Here is a 17,644-nt window from a genome sequence, read left to right as displayed (position 1 = left end):
ACCTATTCCGTTTTCATTTTAATACTACATTTTTTTATATACTCTCGGATTCTTCCGCATGACTGGGATATATTTACTGACTAGAATGAAAAGTAACCTATGTCCTACTTGTCCTATCCTAGCCGTTAAGGCATTATGAGGTAACATATTATTAATAAGGACAGATAGAAGTAAGAAACCTTTGGTTGTATTTATCTTTGTAAAGTAATCACAGTGAAAGATACTTTATTCGAAAATTAAAAATCATAATTAACAAATCCAAAACAAATAATACCTAATTATAAGGATATATTGAAGATAATAAACGCTAAGCAGGAAATAAAGAATATCCTATTGATAAATGATATTCAATAAAGTCTTTTTAATATCAACAATTAATTTACATTTATAAGTTTGTAATCAAAAACTGACTTATCACCACACAGCGGAAATAACCTATATTTATAACTAGCTGTATCCCGCAGTTTTTCCTGCGTGAATTATTATGAAGTACACTATATTTTAATATAGGATATGGTTTATCTGCACATCAAATTTTACCAGAGGGAGACTTTGTACAAAAGTCGATTGCTTGGGTATCTCTGTCCCATTCGTGTTTCAACCGTGAAGCAGTTGTGTTTGCATGGCTGTGTTTCGGTTTGAAGGGTGGGATATGGCGTGAATTTACTGGGTACAGAGGAATAACACCTGAGTCCTCAGGAATGGCAACGCATGGGGGGTATCATGGGCGAAACAGTATACTCTGTTATGTCCATGGTACTGCTCATGTCTACAGGCGACGGTTATCACTTTCCATCAGGTGGATCGTCAGCTTGTTTGCCATTCTAAGTTGTATAAAAAAAAATTCATCCCGATTTCGAGCGATCCGCCCCTTCACATGAATAAATAGATAGAAAGATAAATTTGTATTTTTTATTAACTTTAATAGACAATCTTTTGATACTTTGTGTAGGATTATTATAATTTTCGTAAGAATTATTAATATTTTTTTTATCAATATATAGCCTGTGTTACTGGCTAATAATGTAGCTTTCTATAGGTGAAAGAACTTTTTTAAATCGGTTGAGTAGTTTTCGTGTTTATCCTTTATAAATAAACTAACACAGAAAAAATCTCTCTTTATTATATTAGTATAGAAAATATTACATGCACTATTAATAATAGCAATAATTTATTAGATACGAATACAATAAACATGTTCTGATGAATGTACATGATTTCCTGATGTCCGCTAACTGTAACAGGATAGGAGGTTTTTTAATGGATGGTAAGGAAATGGTAACTCCGCCCGTACACTGGGGAAGGAATTGTTAGTAAAAAATACTGGGGGTCCCATTGCTAACAATATACCCAACCAGATCGATCTCCACGTAGTCCCCTCTGGAAACCATAATGCTAAATCCCAGGTATATTCATGACGATGGGCTAACTGACGTGTTTTCATCTTCTAATATCGTCCCTCACTGGTGCCCCGCCGGCGTATACGGTTAATACGGGCGGGGTCACCATTCCATTTTCATCCATTAAAAAAAACCGATGAAAACCCGTTTCAAGAGGTAAACAACCACGTGGAGATAGACCTGACCCAATTAATAATAATGCCTGCCCCCCCCCCTCACAGTATATATATTTCTGTATCGATTTATTGCAAAATAACTCAGTAGAGAGCGTTTATAGGCGAAGGAATAATTACAGCTGGCCAATAGAACGGGAGTATCTGGAGCTAACCCGAGAGGCGGTCTGGTAGGCGGAAGCGCGTGAAAACACCCCGCCTGAAACAACGAAAGTGGCGCTTGTAAAGCATTTTCAATTTTAAAGCGTAGTGATAAATTCTAATTTTACTAAAAATAGAACTTTCATGTTCGCCAGAACGCTTATCGGGTTAACGTGATAAGATTAAGGTTATTGAACTATCCTGTTATGTTATTGTTGAATTTATAGTATTTTTCAAATAAATAGCTTAAGCGCAACAAGCGAGCCTCACGTCATAGTTGCTCATGATTAAGGGTCCTGGATGATCCCCAAACTAGTCAAACTGTCTCGACTAAAATATACATAAGTTAAACCGATAGTTATGACATTTAAAGATTTTTAAATAGTATAAAACAATTTTGAAATGACTGTTTCTCCGTTAATTGCTTCTAAACCACACAACAGATCAAAATACGCACCTGCAAAACTATCTTTATCTCCCTCTATATTTGATAAATGCATGCAATTTCACGATTTATGAAATAACTATATTAGAATATTGAAATTTATGGTTTTTTTTTTTTATTAAAGGCTCTAAATTAAATTAGATTTAAAATGAATTCTTAAATCTGTTATTTTAATTTTTTTTTTGATCGGAAGCCATCCGGTGTTTTTTTACAGACTTCAAAAAAGGATGTTCTTAATTAAGTTATATTTTTTTATGTTTGTTCATAACCTGTGGATAACGGTGTTGCTTTTGCAATAAATAAAATATTTCTATATACTGATGTATGACTAATGAATTGTTAAATTGTTTTTTGTCCCAAATGAAAATAAATAACACCGTCAGTTATAAACCGATTACAAATTCCATAAAAAAAAAAATATCAAAATCGGTTCAAAAGTTTAATTTAGAAATCAAAATAAAAGATTTTGCTAAAATTGAGTAGGATTTTTTGTGGAACACGATCTTAACTTTTTTTTTTTTTTTTATTATTATTTACATTTATTTTTATTATAGTCGTTGTTAAAATCAACCCTGTGTTTATAGTGTTTATTTCAATTCTGTCCTTTTTCAACATAATACAATATTAATATTATTAAAAGTTAGAAAAATCCTATCTTAATAGATAGGATTTTTTAATAAACCCCACTGGTGGGCACGCGTCTCTATTCCACAATAATTATACAAAACAAAATACATCTGCCTAATAATTGTCACCGCAAGTAATAAATATTTGTAATGAATTAAGTATTTACTTCTAAATATAAAATTTTTGTAACACAATACAGGTGAAAAAAGTTTAATTCTATTTGTTATATGACATTAGTAACTTTATAAAATGAAGAAAAATTCAGGAAACTAATTTTTATTTTAAATTTATATAACTCTTTGATTTATGGCAAAAATTAATTATACCTAAAAAAATTTGCATTTAGTTTAACCACTGTAAAAAATTATTTATGAGAAAGTAAAAAATGTTCTATTAATAAATTTACATTTATTTTAGCAGTCTCAAATCTGTGTATTTTATGTAATTAAGTAAAATTAAATATATTTATTGGAATCTTTTTTGCACGCTTATAAATATTACATCATTTTTATAAATCAATCAACGACGTTCATTTTATAGCTATATCAATAAAAAAAATCAACATAACAATATTGACATGATACCAAATCAACGGTATATTATATCGGTAACAATTTTCATACACCTCCAGAATCCGGTACTGAAACACATGTATTTATTTGGACAAGCGATTGCGTAAGACCATGTGCCCATTTACGTCCTAACCACGCGCAACGTCGCATTTATGACGTACTGACGGGCCCTGCAAACAATCAGTTTTTTTCACCCTTTATCACAGGAGCGCCGACCGCTTGCATAAAAGCGACGGAAAAACGTTCAGGACCCACATTACATGTAACGCGGCCACTGAACGTATCCGCCCGTGAGATTAAAATCGAAACGCGAGCGCGCCGTCGTTACGTTCCATTTATGAATTTGCCGATCAGATCGATTATGCGTTCCTTTTTTGTACATTCGCGGATTCCAAATATAAACATTATTCTTAATTCTAATTCATGGTGACAGTGACTTTTGAATGTGAAACTTTTTTACAATACCAAAGATTTATATATTTTTTTTATCTGTGATAATTAAAACAACATATTAAAATGGCGGATTGTAGCATCTGCAATGGATGTTACTCGAGGAGGCGTGAATTAATATTACCTAGTTATGGTGAGTATTATTAATAATATATAAATATCAATAACACTGATCATAATTTAATAATGTAAATAATATATTTACTAAAATATATGTACCTAAGTATATAATTACACTTGTACTCTGTGATTTCCTTTAATTAATTTACTCTTATGAATGAACACAAGATACTCTATATTTAGACATCTAATGAATACGTCAAAATATGTAGTCTGCCCGTATCTTTGCCCGGTCATCACTTATAATCCTTTAAACTGATTTTTGTAAAAATTTTCAAATATGTTTCATTATATATTTAATAATTGTCTAATATTCTACATTTAAGTATGTATATAAATTATCTCTAAACAGTTTAGAAAATTTGCTCTAAAAATAAGACTTTAATTATATATATTATATATAAGACTTTAATCATAGCTATCGGATTTTAAAGTTAAATTTAACATACAAATTCATCCTATTAATAAGTACATAATTAATCCCAATAATACTTAAAGCTTTTCTCTTGCCTCGTTCACGAAGCAAGTAAAATCTTATTACCTATTTCTCTAATTTTCCTTCATGTTTACTATGTGTGATTTACCTTGATCTATTTAGTATTTTTATATATTTGTGTTTATGTATTATTATTTATGTTATATATGTATGTTTATGTAATTTAGTTTTATTTTTATATAAATAATATTTGAAATAATAGGCATTTTATTTGGTTACTTTTTTGTATTTACTTGATTTGCGCCATCTACTTTCTCTTTGTACTTATTTACTATTTATGCCAGGTTGTCTATATGACATTGCTTTTAATGATAAGACTGCCTTTTGTATATGCACATTCTATATAAATACTCCTTATATTATCTATTTTGTAGGCAATAAAGAGTTTAAATCTTGTACTTATTCCCTTTTCCCGTGTCATGTGGTTCCGGTATAATTGATAATTAAGAGAACTTAATTATCAAAGGATGAGCAACAGCATCCCTCTTACAACATGCAAAAAAAGCCTAACTGCGATCACCAATCTACCTGCCAAGCGTGATAACTACTGGCAAAACTCTCCTTATGAGGACGGCCCATGTTCAAAATTTAACGGCTGATATGTACCTCTGCATATTCTTCTCTTTAAGTACAAGTACACTTTTATTTTTTACGCCATCTTTTGTCAAATAGTTCCTTGACAATACATGTTTTTTTTTTTTTTTATAAGATGAAAGTGGCATGGAAAGCCTGTTAACGTTATCTTGTTTCTCTTATATAAACTGACAACAATTTAGCCCCTTTGAAAAGTATTTTTTTAATCTATCTATAGCCATAGTACATAGAACTACATCTAAATTAATATACTGTGAAAATCTAATTAATCACATAATTCATACGCTTTCTGTTTTTACTTAATGGTAGAAATGTAGAATGGAGAATGGAGCCAGGTAAAATGGTAGAAAACGCCATATGGCATTAAGCTCGCCACTTATACAAACTTTTATTGTACAATAAAGAATAAATAAATAATAAATAAATAAATAGCACCATTACTATCTCGTCAGATCGACCTCCACGTAGTTCCCCCTAAAAACCATCGTAGTTAATTCTAGTTGAATTCATCAGCATGAGCTAACTGACCTGCTGCCCTCCTCACCTGTCACCTTTCACTGGTGCCCCGCCAATGTATACCGATAGCGCAGGCAGGGTTACCATTCCATTATCATTCATTAAAAAAAATAATTTATCATCTAATTCCAAAAAAAAAGATATTTATATTAACTAAAAAGATATTTATATTAGCTAACAATATACATATAATTTATGAAAATTATATTTAAAAAATTCACATCTGCTTACATTTTCATTTTTGTGAATCAAATGGCAATTAAGTCATATATATATAATAAAAATGTTTTGTACATTACTCATCATCTTGTCTAATAAATTTTAATTTATTATTACAATTATATAAATATTTACGAGTCTAGTAATTTCACCAATATAAATAATTAGATACTGCTGAATTTAATAAACCGTTCACGCGTTATTCACTTAAAAAATTAATATAAACATATAAGTACCTAAACTAATAAAACATAAATCTTTAGGGATTTCACTGAATATTACATTCTATTCTATGTGTTTCCCACTAACTGTATTTACTCATTCATTTTGATGTCACATATACATAAAGATAATTCTAATAAATATTTAATAATTATAACACTGTTTATTTCTCACTACAATATAAACAAATATTTAATATATGCATAAATTATTTTATCAAAATTGTCCAATAATCTTAATTCCTTTTTATTTTTTTTAATACAATTCTGTATTAAATAAAAGAAAAACTGATTGAAACATAGTGAAAGGATCAACTCGTATAATCGTCAAAAATATGAAATCATCTGAAGAATATGAAGACAAAATCTCGAGCTCGAGTCATACTTATTCATATAAACTGCCATTTCAAATTGAAAGCCATATCATGTTACCTGTTATGTAGTCATAATACATACATCTATTCTTTTATTTGTGTGTGTGTGTGTGTATGTGTGTGTATGAATGCGCGCGAGTGCGTGCGTGTGTGCACGTGCGTGTGTGTGTATGTATGTGTAGTATATTTTTTCTTGAAATGACATCTTCTACGTTGACTAACTTTACATTACACAATTTATCATCCCATTTTCACACTTATCATTCATTCATAGCTATGAACATACACCAAATACCAAAACCGGTTCGTTCACAATTGACAAAGATATACGCATAATATATTGTACAAAAAAGAACTAGTTTTTTTGAATCGCTTAAAAAGTATATCAAGACTTTAATAAATTAATAAATTCATTACGATATAATCTTTTACATTATTTAAGAACGTAAAACACCAATAATCTATACTATAATTTTAAATGTGACTTTAGTTTTGTTATCTCTTTGATCTTATTCAATTAACATGAGATTACTCGGTCAACATAATATACATGTCACGCGAACGAAGTCGCAGGCAAAAACTAGTCATCATCATCATCATCTTAGCAATTATCTGTCTAGTACTGAACATAGACCTTCGCCATAGACAGCTATAAGCAACAATGCTGAACAATCTGTATCCACTGACCCCCTGCAATTCATTTAATGTCGTCACTCCATTTAGTGGGGAATCGACCTACACTGCGTTTGCCCATACGAGGTTACCACTCAAGAACATTTCTTTCCCATCAGTTGTCGGTTCTTCAAACTATATGATCAGCTCATTGCCACTTCAAATTTCTTATCCTTCGGACTATGTCGGTCTTTGGTTCTTTTGCGGAGATAAAAATTAGTATAGTGTATATTTTAATACTTCAGTGAATACTTAAAAGTTAAATAATTCATAAAGGACACAATCTGCGGATAACCTTAATCTTTAAAGGGTTAAATGTGTACCAAATAAGCTTTCCTCTTTCGACTCATTCACAGACAGTATGATTTATATTGCGGCTTGCGAACAATGCCATTGCAAACAGAGTGTAGTGGCTAGTCACTGTCACGGAAGCGTAAGTTTACGGTTAACTTAAATTAGCTGCTGAAATCGTGTTTGTTTAGGAATTTATGAGTTAGAATTGCTTCTTAACACCAAAATATTATATGGAGCCTTCAAACGATCAATTCAAAGTAGAATCGAACCATTTGGTGTTCCATTGTTTCTGCCTACTCTAATGGGAAATAGATGTTACAGGTATGTACGTATGTACCTTAAAAATAAATACATATTAGATAATTACTTGATTATTATTTAACTGCAAAATTATTATAGACTGGAAATTGCCGAAATAAATACGAGTATATTCATTTAGAAATTAGAATTTTAATATTTAAACTAAACGTCTCCTTACAAATAAAAAAAAAAACAATTAGACACCGAATTGTCATTTAAAATCTCCTTATCTGCAAATAGATTGTATTGTTTCTGCTTACCCTAATAATGAACAAGCGTGATGTACGGAACTAAAGTTCGATTGCTTTATCCTATCAGAGAATGAGTAACAATGAACTTACTGGTAACACGACACTGCTTTTATAGGCTTTCCTAAACCTACGCATTATAATATGCGAAAATTCGGGAAAAACTGTGACTCAGCGATGAGACATTCATAGGAAAAGCCTCATTATATTAAACAATACAGATTGCCATAAAAACTTTAATCACCGTTAAAAACTATGTCATTATGTCACATTAACTAGATGGGAATCTCCTGAGTGTACTATAAAAAAAGATTCATAATTCTATGCACTAATTATGTATTATTGTCTCAATCAATCTCTGTAATCGTTTCTATTTGATTAAACAACATGGTATTATAATAGACATAGAAACGTTTTTTTTTCTAATACCGAACTTGAAAAGATATAAAAAAAAATCCCAAATTAACCCGACCTGGAATCAAACCCAGGACCTCAGTTACGCAAACGCACAGAAATCATCAAAACGCGAAAGCTATCTCTATAAATATATCTCTTCATTACCATTCGAATAATTAAACGCCTACCATTTTAATGATTTTGTCTTCTAAATACAAAACTGAATTTCGCCCAAGGTTAAACATCTATGACCTATGATGTCATCACAACCTAATCACTCCTAGAAGGTAGACTCGCTTGCTAATACTTTGGATTTCATTATGCTCGTAAATATACGATTAAATCGAGTGCTATATTCACTATAACTGCAACAGTCGGCTTTCTCTCATTATCCTATAGACTATTTGTACAGACATGGACATTTTATATTGGGCGAAGAATAAATAAAAAAAGAGAATAATTATAATGTTCAAAATAATTTAATATATCTATTATTTTTAAATGAATGATAATGAAATAGTAACCCCGCCTACGCTATCAGTATACGGTGGCGAGGCATCAGTGAGGAATGATAAATGAGAATGAAAAGGCAGGTCAGTTAGCCATGAATACACCTGGAATTCATCACAATGGTTTCTAAGGGAGACCACGTGAAGCTTAACCTAACAGGGTATATTGGGGGGAAAGGGATTGTTAGGAATAGAGATTGACACCCCTATTGTTAGCAATATACCCTATTAGGTCGACCTCCACGTGGTTCCCCCTGGAAACCATCGTGAAGAATTTTTATTGAATTCGTCACGATGGGCTAACTGACTTGCTTCATCCTCATTTATCATCCTTCACTGATACCCCGCCGGTGTATACCGATAGCGCGGGTGGGGTTACCATGCCATTATCGCCCATTAAAAAAAAAACATGGTATATTGCTAGATATGGTACTAGTAGTCCGTATAATTCCTATTTATAAAAAGGTCCAAATATACCTATTCATAAAAATTGTGATAGGTACGTTTATTAAAACAAAAAGAATACTCCGGTATTCGGGAAATATTAATCACGGCCATAATAATCTTTTATTGACAGTATCAATAAACAGGCGAGTACAATGGCATGGCTTGTTAGCGGCGGAACAAAAAACGTGTCAATGTAAATACTCGACTTGCTAGTTCAAATGTTTATACCATTAACCACATGCTAGATATGTTCTCTAGAGAGGGAATTGGTAATAAGCAGTATACTAATTTGTTGCATGTTATTGTTATATCACTGAAGGATTACACGATCACAACACAATTCTATATAAGATCCTCAAGAACTATGCCAGTGTCAGAACCAAACATCTTTCTCAGACATTTTTTAGCTCGGTTTGCTTAGCGTTCTTATTTTTTTTTTTAAACTTGTTTGGTGATCGTGACGGACCTGATTCACACTGTGACGTGAAATCGAAAGTAGTTTCAAGAGCTCGATATAGGCTCATCTAATTGTTACATTACAGTCAAATTGTACGTTTTGTTATACTAATATCTTAATTTATTAATAAATACAAATATGATATAAAGTATAAGGACAATAATTAGTTGATTTACCTATTGTGTAAATTTATGTGACTAAAATCAAAATAATATTAATGAATATAAATTTAATGTTATCTTTTTAAAGGTAATAAACGTTTTCCCCTTCAGTTTACCTCTTATATAATATGTAAAATATTACACAATACATATTTTTCATTGTTATTAAAATATTGTAATAGGTATGATCCAAATTGGCATCTTAATTAATAAAACACGTGGCGAGTGAAGGCGTGCGACACAGCGCGACTATAATGTCCGATAAAAACTCACTTTAGGATAGACTCATCGATGATTCATCGGCGGGTCTCAAACGAATAAAATGTTCATTTGTACAAGTCGTGGTTAGCGAATGGTGCGGAGACGATTGTTACTATAATTTTTGACGATACTACGGAATTGTTAAATTATATTTACTAAAAAATATATAACATATATATACGTGTGAATGTCTGAAAGTTATTTTAAAAACAATTTTCATATTTCTATCAAAATTTATAGATAATATAAAAATAGTATAAGAAATAGTATTAGGTGTATCGATTTTATAATATAAGTTTGTACATACAATTTTGTACTATTCCTCTATAAGTAAGATATTTAAATATACCTGCCAATTAAGAATGTATATTTACCCCATATTGATATCCAATCACGCCCATTAACAAGTGCCAATGTTAATTAAACATTAATTAACACCATAATATTCTATTCATATACGAGGTATACATAACTAGATGACATAATGTGAAATACCATGAAACAGTTTACCTTAAAATGTAACACGATGACGTCTCCAAGAGGGCCGACGTTCGCTTTCCGGCGGGCGGGTAAGGGTTTTCGCAGTATTTGACCGGCTATTTCATGTACGGTGCCGCATTTTGGTGCCCATTCAGCGAGTGGAGGCTGCACGCGCGCCGGTCTCATACGCTCTTTGCACCACGACGGTGACACACGACCGATTCGAGCGAACTCACTATAGTTCCATATTCAAATTTTAAGTGTTCCTTAAATAGTGTTTTTAATTTTCCGCGAGTGTTGCCAGTGCTTCTTAAGTTCAAATACGATTTCCACTTTGGCAAATCGAGAATTTAAAAGTTCGGATGAACATGGACTTGCGCAAAGGATCTACATCAATGCGTTGTTCATGGATGTCTTTTTAGCTGGTGTGTGCTATTTGTTTACATTTAATTTTTTTTTTAGCTACCGACGATATCTCAACATATTACTATTTATATGGCAGGTAAATAAGTCTTGACCTACATCAATTTTAATACGACTTATTAATATTTGCAATTAAACATGAATCGAAATAATTAAAAATGGAAATTGTCACTACATAAACAGATAAATATAAGAATTACTAGCTTTTGCCCGCTACTTCGTACGCGTGGTTTTCAGTATTACGAATTTTAAGTTAAATATATAATAATATTTTATTTAAGAAAGATACAGTTGCATAAAGTACAATTTACAAAATCTTCAGGAACACAACTGTAAACACTTCGTCCAATTTCGCACAGTAGTTTTTGTGTGATGCTGGAACAAACATTCAGACAATACAATAAAAAATTATTGTTTTAGGCATTTATTAGTACTATTATTTTTTCTTAAATGTCTTCTGTGTGTCATATGTCTTTAACATCGTCTAATTACAATTTTATTATATTAATAAGATTACTGAATTAAGGATAATCAATATAATTATTTCTGTACAACACAATATTTATTTCTGTAATTGTATAATTTCCTTTTTTTATATTTTATAAAATATTTCTTGTATAAAATATAGGTTGTATAAAATTTGTGTTTTCTCTCATTATAGTATTTCAAATATTTAGTAAAATATTAATACAATAAGAAATAAATTTTAGACGAATTCTCTTTTTATTGTAAGTGTATTTTACAAACTTTATTGACATGTTCAATGACCTTATCAAATCATTCGCCGGACGATTATTAAGGGCTAAGATTATATGTTCAGGGTATTTTTAAGGGCCCGCCGCCTGATATCGCAGGCTTTAACTCATGGCGACGTACATGTAAGAATTACCATTAGACAATAATATATAATTACTGATTTATATAACTAAAAACTCATGTATTTCAATGCATTCTACATAATAAAGAATTCAGAGGAGAAAATTAAACATTTTTTTACCTAAAGGATTTTGCACGTACGTACTATAATTTATATAATATATTTTATATAATTCGGCCTGCTATTTTGTACGGAAAAGCGATTGCATGTAGCTGAGATGCAGATGTTAAGATGGATGTGCAGAGTGACAAGAATGGACAAAATTAAGAATGATTATATCAGAGGAAGTATGAAAGTAGCGCCAGTGATGGAAAAGTTAAGAAGTAACCGTTTATCCTGGTATGGGCACGTGATGCGCAGCAATGAGGAGCATATTTAAAAAAAAAGTATTAAGAATGAATGTAGATGGCTATAAGAGCAGAGGAAGATCTAAAAAGACATGGATGGATTGTGTCAAAGACGATATGGCCAGAATGGGAGTGAATGCGGAAATGACTGGGAATAGAAAAGAATGGAAGAGGAAAACATATTACGCCGACCCCAAATATTAATTAGGATAAGGGAAGGAAGATAATGATGTACTATGATTTGTAGCCCTCGACTTGTTCGTGTAATTAATCTGTATTTAATAACAATAGATTAAAATATTTAATGAGTATATTATCTAACAAGTATTAACAATACAAAGATGTATTAACACAATCATCACTCGTGGATCTAATTTTATTATATTATATAGATACTTAATACTTATATAAGATAATATTCTTATACATATAATCCATGTTTTACTTTACTACTCATATCAATAAATTACAATTTGATAATAAGTTATGAATGAATGATAATGTTCTATTTCAAATCTCTGGTTATTATTAGAATGTACATACAAATCATCCATTAAAAAAAAATCTAAATAAAGGTAAAACCCATATCAAAATCTAAATTATGATTTACGAGTAGAAAAAGTAAACGATGAAACAGACGCGGTCAGCAACTTTGTTTTTTGTTAAGTATTGTTTTATTTATCTTACAACTTTATTCTTATTAGCATTAAATAAAACAATTTTAATTCAAAAATAAACGTGAAATCTATAAAATTTATAAATAAAACTTGTACATTAAAATTCTCTTCACATCTTGACACCTCTGAGAACCTGAGTAAACATTATAAAGTTTCATGTAACTTCTTTTCCTTGTTATTTTCATCCGGTTTATTAAAACTGCAAACAAAACGTTTATTTTATTGCAAAAAATACACCACATATATTACAGATTATATAAATAACTAACTGTTTCCCACTACGTTACTCACGTGAATCAAGTATCCTTGTTAATTCAGAAAATAACCTACCCGTGTACCAAATTTCCTTTAAATCTGTTCATCTCTTTAAACGTAATTGAGTAACAAATATACAAACATCTTAACAAACTTTGACATTTATAACATTAATGGGATATGTGGCTATAAATTCATAAATCTTAAAAGACATTCAAAATCGACTTATTAATAATTGACAATTTCGCAACGTAGTCGATTGTAAAACTCGATTTTCGAGTACCAAAACATTACACCTAAGCCACATCGGTCATTGTTATTCAAATCGATGTACAAGCGAATTCAATTGATGATCATTTTTGGAAGTGAACAATACATATTAAGAAAGAATCGGTATCGCGTAGACAGCGAATCGTGTGGGAATGAACAACATTCGCCGTCGGAAATCGATCAAAAGCATTTTTCGCTGAATCCCGTCCGGCTGTGTGTCATCCAATACTTTATTATAGTTTTAAAATTCGAAACATTCGATTACGTCGCTCGCTTTCTTTTTTCGTCATGTTAATTATTTAATTCATCGACGATTGTTTTTTATTCGTTTATTAGTATCGATTTACATTAATGAACAATAATCGGCATTATTAGGAATAATGGAATCGTGTAATAGTATTTATTTTATAAACTTTATTTATAATATACTTGTAATAATTTATATCGGTTTTATTCAAATACTCACAATATAGCATGACTCGACAGTTATTATTGGATAGTAACCAATTCTATTTTGTCATTTCATACCTATGGGAACTTCTATGTACTTTTTATTGCTTTTTACTTATTTTTTGTCTTACGTGATGGTCGAACGCAAACGACGATATAAATCATTTGTATGCCAAATTTTATTCGAATTTGTTTTAATTAACAAACTGTCAAATAACTTCTTTTATCACATTTGCAATATAACACGAATGGGACAGAAGTGCCCAAACAAACGACTTTTGTACAAAGTCTCCCTCTGGTAAAAATATCACCAAAAGCCAAACTGCAGTTGCCAAACGCTGCCAAACATAGCAACTACTGGCAAAATCCCCCAATGGTATAAGATGATAGGAGAGGACGAAAACAAGGCAGGTGGCCCATCGTGACTAATTTAACAAGAATTAACCAAGAAGATTTCCAGATGGAACCGCGTGGAGGTCGGCCTAACAGGATATATTTCTGGCAAAGGGCTGCTAGTGCTCATTACTAATAGTCCCTTCCCCTCGAGATACCTTGCATAGTAATATTTTATAGACGATGGTCACACTCTCCATATGGTGAGCAGTCACTTTTTTGCTATTTTTTACATAAAAAAATAAGCTCTAAGAACACCTGCTTGTACTAAAGAACACTTCGAACGTGTTCGTCCTAAAAAACTATTGGCATGGTAACATTGACTCGATGACATAATTAAATAATATGTATCACTGTGTGAACCGCTGAACAAGTTCAGGCAGATAGCAGAACGAATTTTGTTGCATGCTCTTCACTTTTTAAACACCGTATTTCTTCTAGTTTTACCTACATGCTTCTATATTTTAGCTTCGGTATTATTTATTAACTAAAGAAAAGAACTAAAATAAAAGGCCATAGTGAAAATGGTCTTTCATCTTAGTTCTTTAAGCTTAACTCCATCTTTAGTTATCAAGAATAGCAACTTAAGAGAGCGTGCTATCAGCAGTAGGACCTACCTATACCTTTATAACTTAATACCTGACCTATACCTATACGTTTCGTTATCCCTAATAGAAAATCCTTTCGATTTTTTATTAAACAAGTCGACAATGAGGCTTACAGTAATGCACTTTTGTACAATTTAATATTACAAGTCTAATAACTAAGTACTAAAAATTCTCTATACCTGTTCATAATTCGTAATTATACTACTTCGTATTTGTACAAAAGTCGATTGCTTGGGTACCTCTGTCTCATTCGTGTTTCTACCGTGAAACAGTTGTGTTTGCATGGCTGTGTTTCTGTTTGAAGTTTAGGATATGGCGTGAATTTACAGGAATAATTTTTAATGAATTTAAAGGAATAACACCTGAGTCCTCAAGAATAGCAACGCATGGGGGGTATCATTGGCGAAACAGTATACTATGTTATGTCCATGATACTGCTCATGTCTATAAGTGACGGTTGCCACTTTCCATCAGGTGGGCCGACAGCTTTTTTGCCATTCTAAGTTGTATAAAAAAGTCTAGATATTTTTTCATTTTTAGATCATAAAAATGTTACGTACATAAAACATTAAAATGGAATTAATGAATCTTACTTTTTGCAACAAATAAAAAATCATAAACGATACAAGACAAAACGATAAAAATATACGTATATACTTTTTGAAAATAACTTTTACATTAAGCTAAAATATTTTTTGCAACACCTAAATATGAAAATAAATCCTTCTTCACACGTTAACATTGGGAAAACCCCGTGATGAGTAAATCACTTCATGCATACCGCTTTTAACGTATATAATCAGATGCGATAGCATTGTATGTTGATAACTCGATCTGTTCGACAATAGATTATAGAATAAAAACTAACGAACACACGCAATTGCATAACTCCAGTTCGCCAAATTGCCGTACCTAATATTTTCCACCTATATCGTGTATGTACCGCCGTATTTACTAAGCATACATTATATTGTCAACGACACGAATTGACCTAATGATTCACTGACCATTTTCCGGCAATTATCCTTGTGTGACGTAATAAGATCTTGTTAAACTTCTCAAAACTATATTGTACGTCACATTTTTATGTAATTTAATTATTATACTAAATAGTCATGGGTATATCATAGATTAGGTTCTAGTTTCAAACTAAGCAGAGCTTACTGTCGATATTGGACATACTCAAATGATATACACTATGAACTGTGGATACTAACTAACTAAACAGTTGATAAAAATACTTAATTTTAGAATTAAGCTCGCCTTTATTTACATTTGCTTTCCTCTGTCATATTTTTATATATTATTAATGTGTACCATAAAGTATAAATAAATATTTACATGTTTTTCGTAGACATAATATGTACAAATATAATATTGAAAAACTTATAAATCCATAACAACCGACACAATATTATACCATGAGACAATATTAAGCCATTACATTACAAAGGACACCAAAGAAGTTGTTTATTCTTTTATCTATATAATTTTAGTTGGAATTCTACAAAAAAGTTATTTTGAATTAAAAACTAAACTACTGAACCGGCTTTGATAAAATTTCTATGAAAAATAATTTTCCGACTCGGTGATAACTGACGGATTATGATTTAACAAATATAATTAAAAAAAAACCACTCGATTGAAAACTTCCTTCTTTTTTAAATAGGCTGAAAATGTCTTTTATGTAACCAATATATAACTACTACTGAGAATGTCAAACAAGCAGACAGACAATGGAAAACACATATACATAGAATAAATATAGGCGTAACAAATATAGTGTGCCATACATGCACTCCACATGCATTATACTCCTCATGCATATTACTCCTGCGTATTAGATTTCCGTATTCCAAACCTACTATTAACTATCTTAAAAATCAAAACAAAAGAAGAACATAAAAATATAAATGTTATAATGAATAAAATAAAATAATACATTGTTAATAAACGCGTACAATTATAAACCCATTTATCTGAACTGATTATAAATTTCACAAATCTATTTAAAATTCTACGATATTGTTATTTTATAATATTTTATATTATATAAATAAAATAGTCATTAATACAAAAAAAAGAGCATATTAACTTTCTATATCCGCAAAACATCCGCAGCAACACAAAACAAAACACGTCAACTTTATTACCAACTATTGACAGATAAAAATAGTAAATACGCAATGAAAGGGTAACTTTCTAGGTTTTAGCACTTTCGCGGACAAAGACCACCGTTGCTAACGTTTGGTGCTTCCACCTTTTAAAGTATAAAACGTCGCGAAGAATTGCCAGGCAGCGTTCGAACATAAAATATGTTTTATGGCCACGGCGCAAAACATCAAAACCTTCAATAACAGTCAAACGTTAAATCGAATACAAGTTATTTTTCCGCAACAAATGGCCATTGGGCGACGGCATCACGCTTTCCATTACAATGTTTTCGAAACTTAGAAAAAACAAATATCTTACGAAAAGTTTGGTATTTTTTTACTTCAAAAACCTGTAAGTTAATCATCTAAATTTAATTATTCGTTTACTCCTATCTTAGTTTCTTATTAATTTAATACCAATTAAAATACGAAATTTTAAAAAGAATTATTGCAGATCAGTAATTTATCATCATCATCATATCAGAGATAAAGGAGAGAGACCTCATGAGAGGAATATTGTCAGTAGCTGCCACAGATGTCAGGCAGGTTGACAACCGCAGTTAGGTTTTGGTGATGTTTTAAAAGAAACACTGCTACCCATCCCTCGTTTATTAACTT

At 31.0% G+C, this 17,644-nt stretch overlaps 1 protein-coding gene across 4 annotated transcripts in view; it reads left to right on the top strand.

Moving 5' to 3' along the window:
- LOC113509774 (uncharacterized) overlaps window positions 1–17,644 on the top strand; it is a 54,951-nt gene that overhangs the window by 28,314 nt on the left and 8,993 nt on the right. Inside the window, exon 1 of one of the 4 annotated variants that reach the window (XM_026893190.3) lies at window positions 3,613–3,941. The exons of 1 other annotated variant lie outside the window; for it this stretch is intronic. In XM_026893190.3, coding sequence (XP_026748991.1) covers window positions 3,875–3,941 — 67 coding nt within the window. In that variant the 5' untranslated portion in view covers window positions 3,613–3,874. Of the gene's footprint in view, window positions 1–3,612; window positions 3,942–10,774; window positions 10,999–11,053; window positions 11,076–17,644 lie in introns of those variants that run through there. 2 more of the 4 variants (XM_026893191.3, XM_031910786.2) reach the window with 2 other exon arrangements.

Source organism: Galleria mellonella, unplaced genomic scaffold (assembly GCF_026898425.1).
Source record: "Galleria mellonella isolate WM207_F2 unplaced genomic scaffold, CSIRO_AGI_GalMel_v1 utg57, whole genome shotgun sequence".
Lineage (NCBI taxonomy): Eukaryota > Metazoa > Arthropoda > Insecta > Lepidoptera > Pyralidae > Galleria > Galleria mellonella.
The sequence above is the reverse complement of the archived record's forward strand: the minus strand, read 5'-3'. Positions and strand labels throughout refer to the sequence as shown.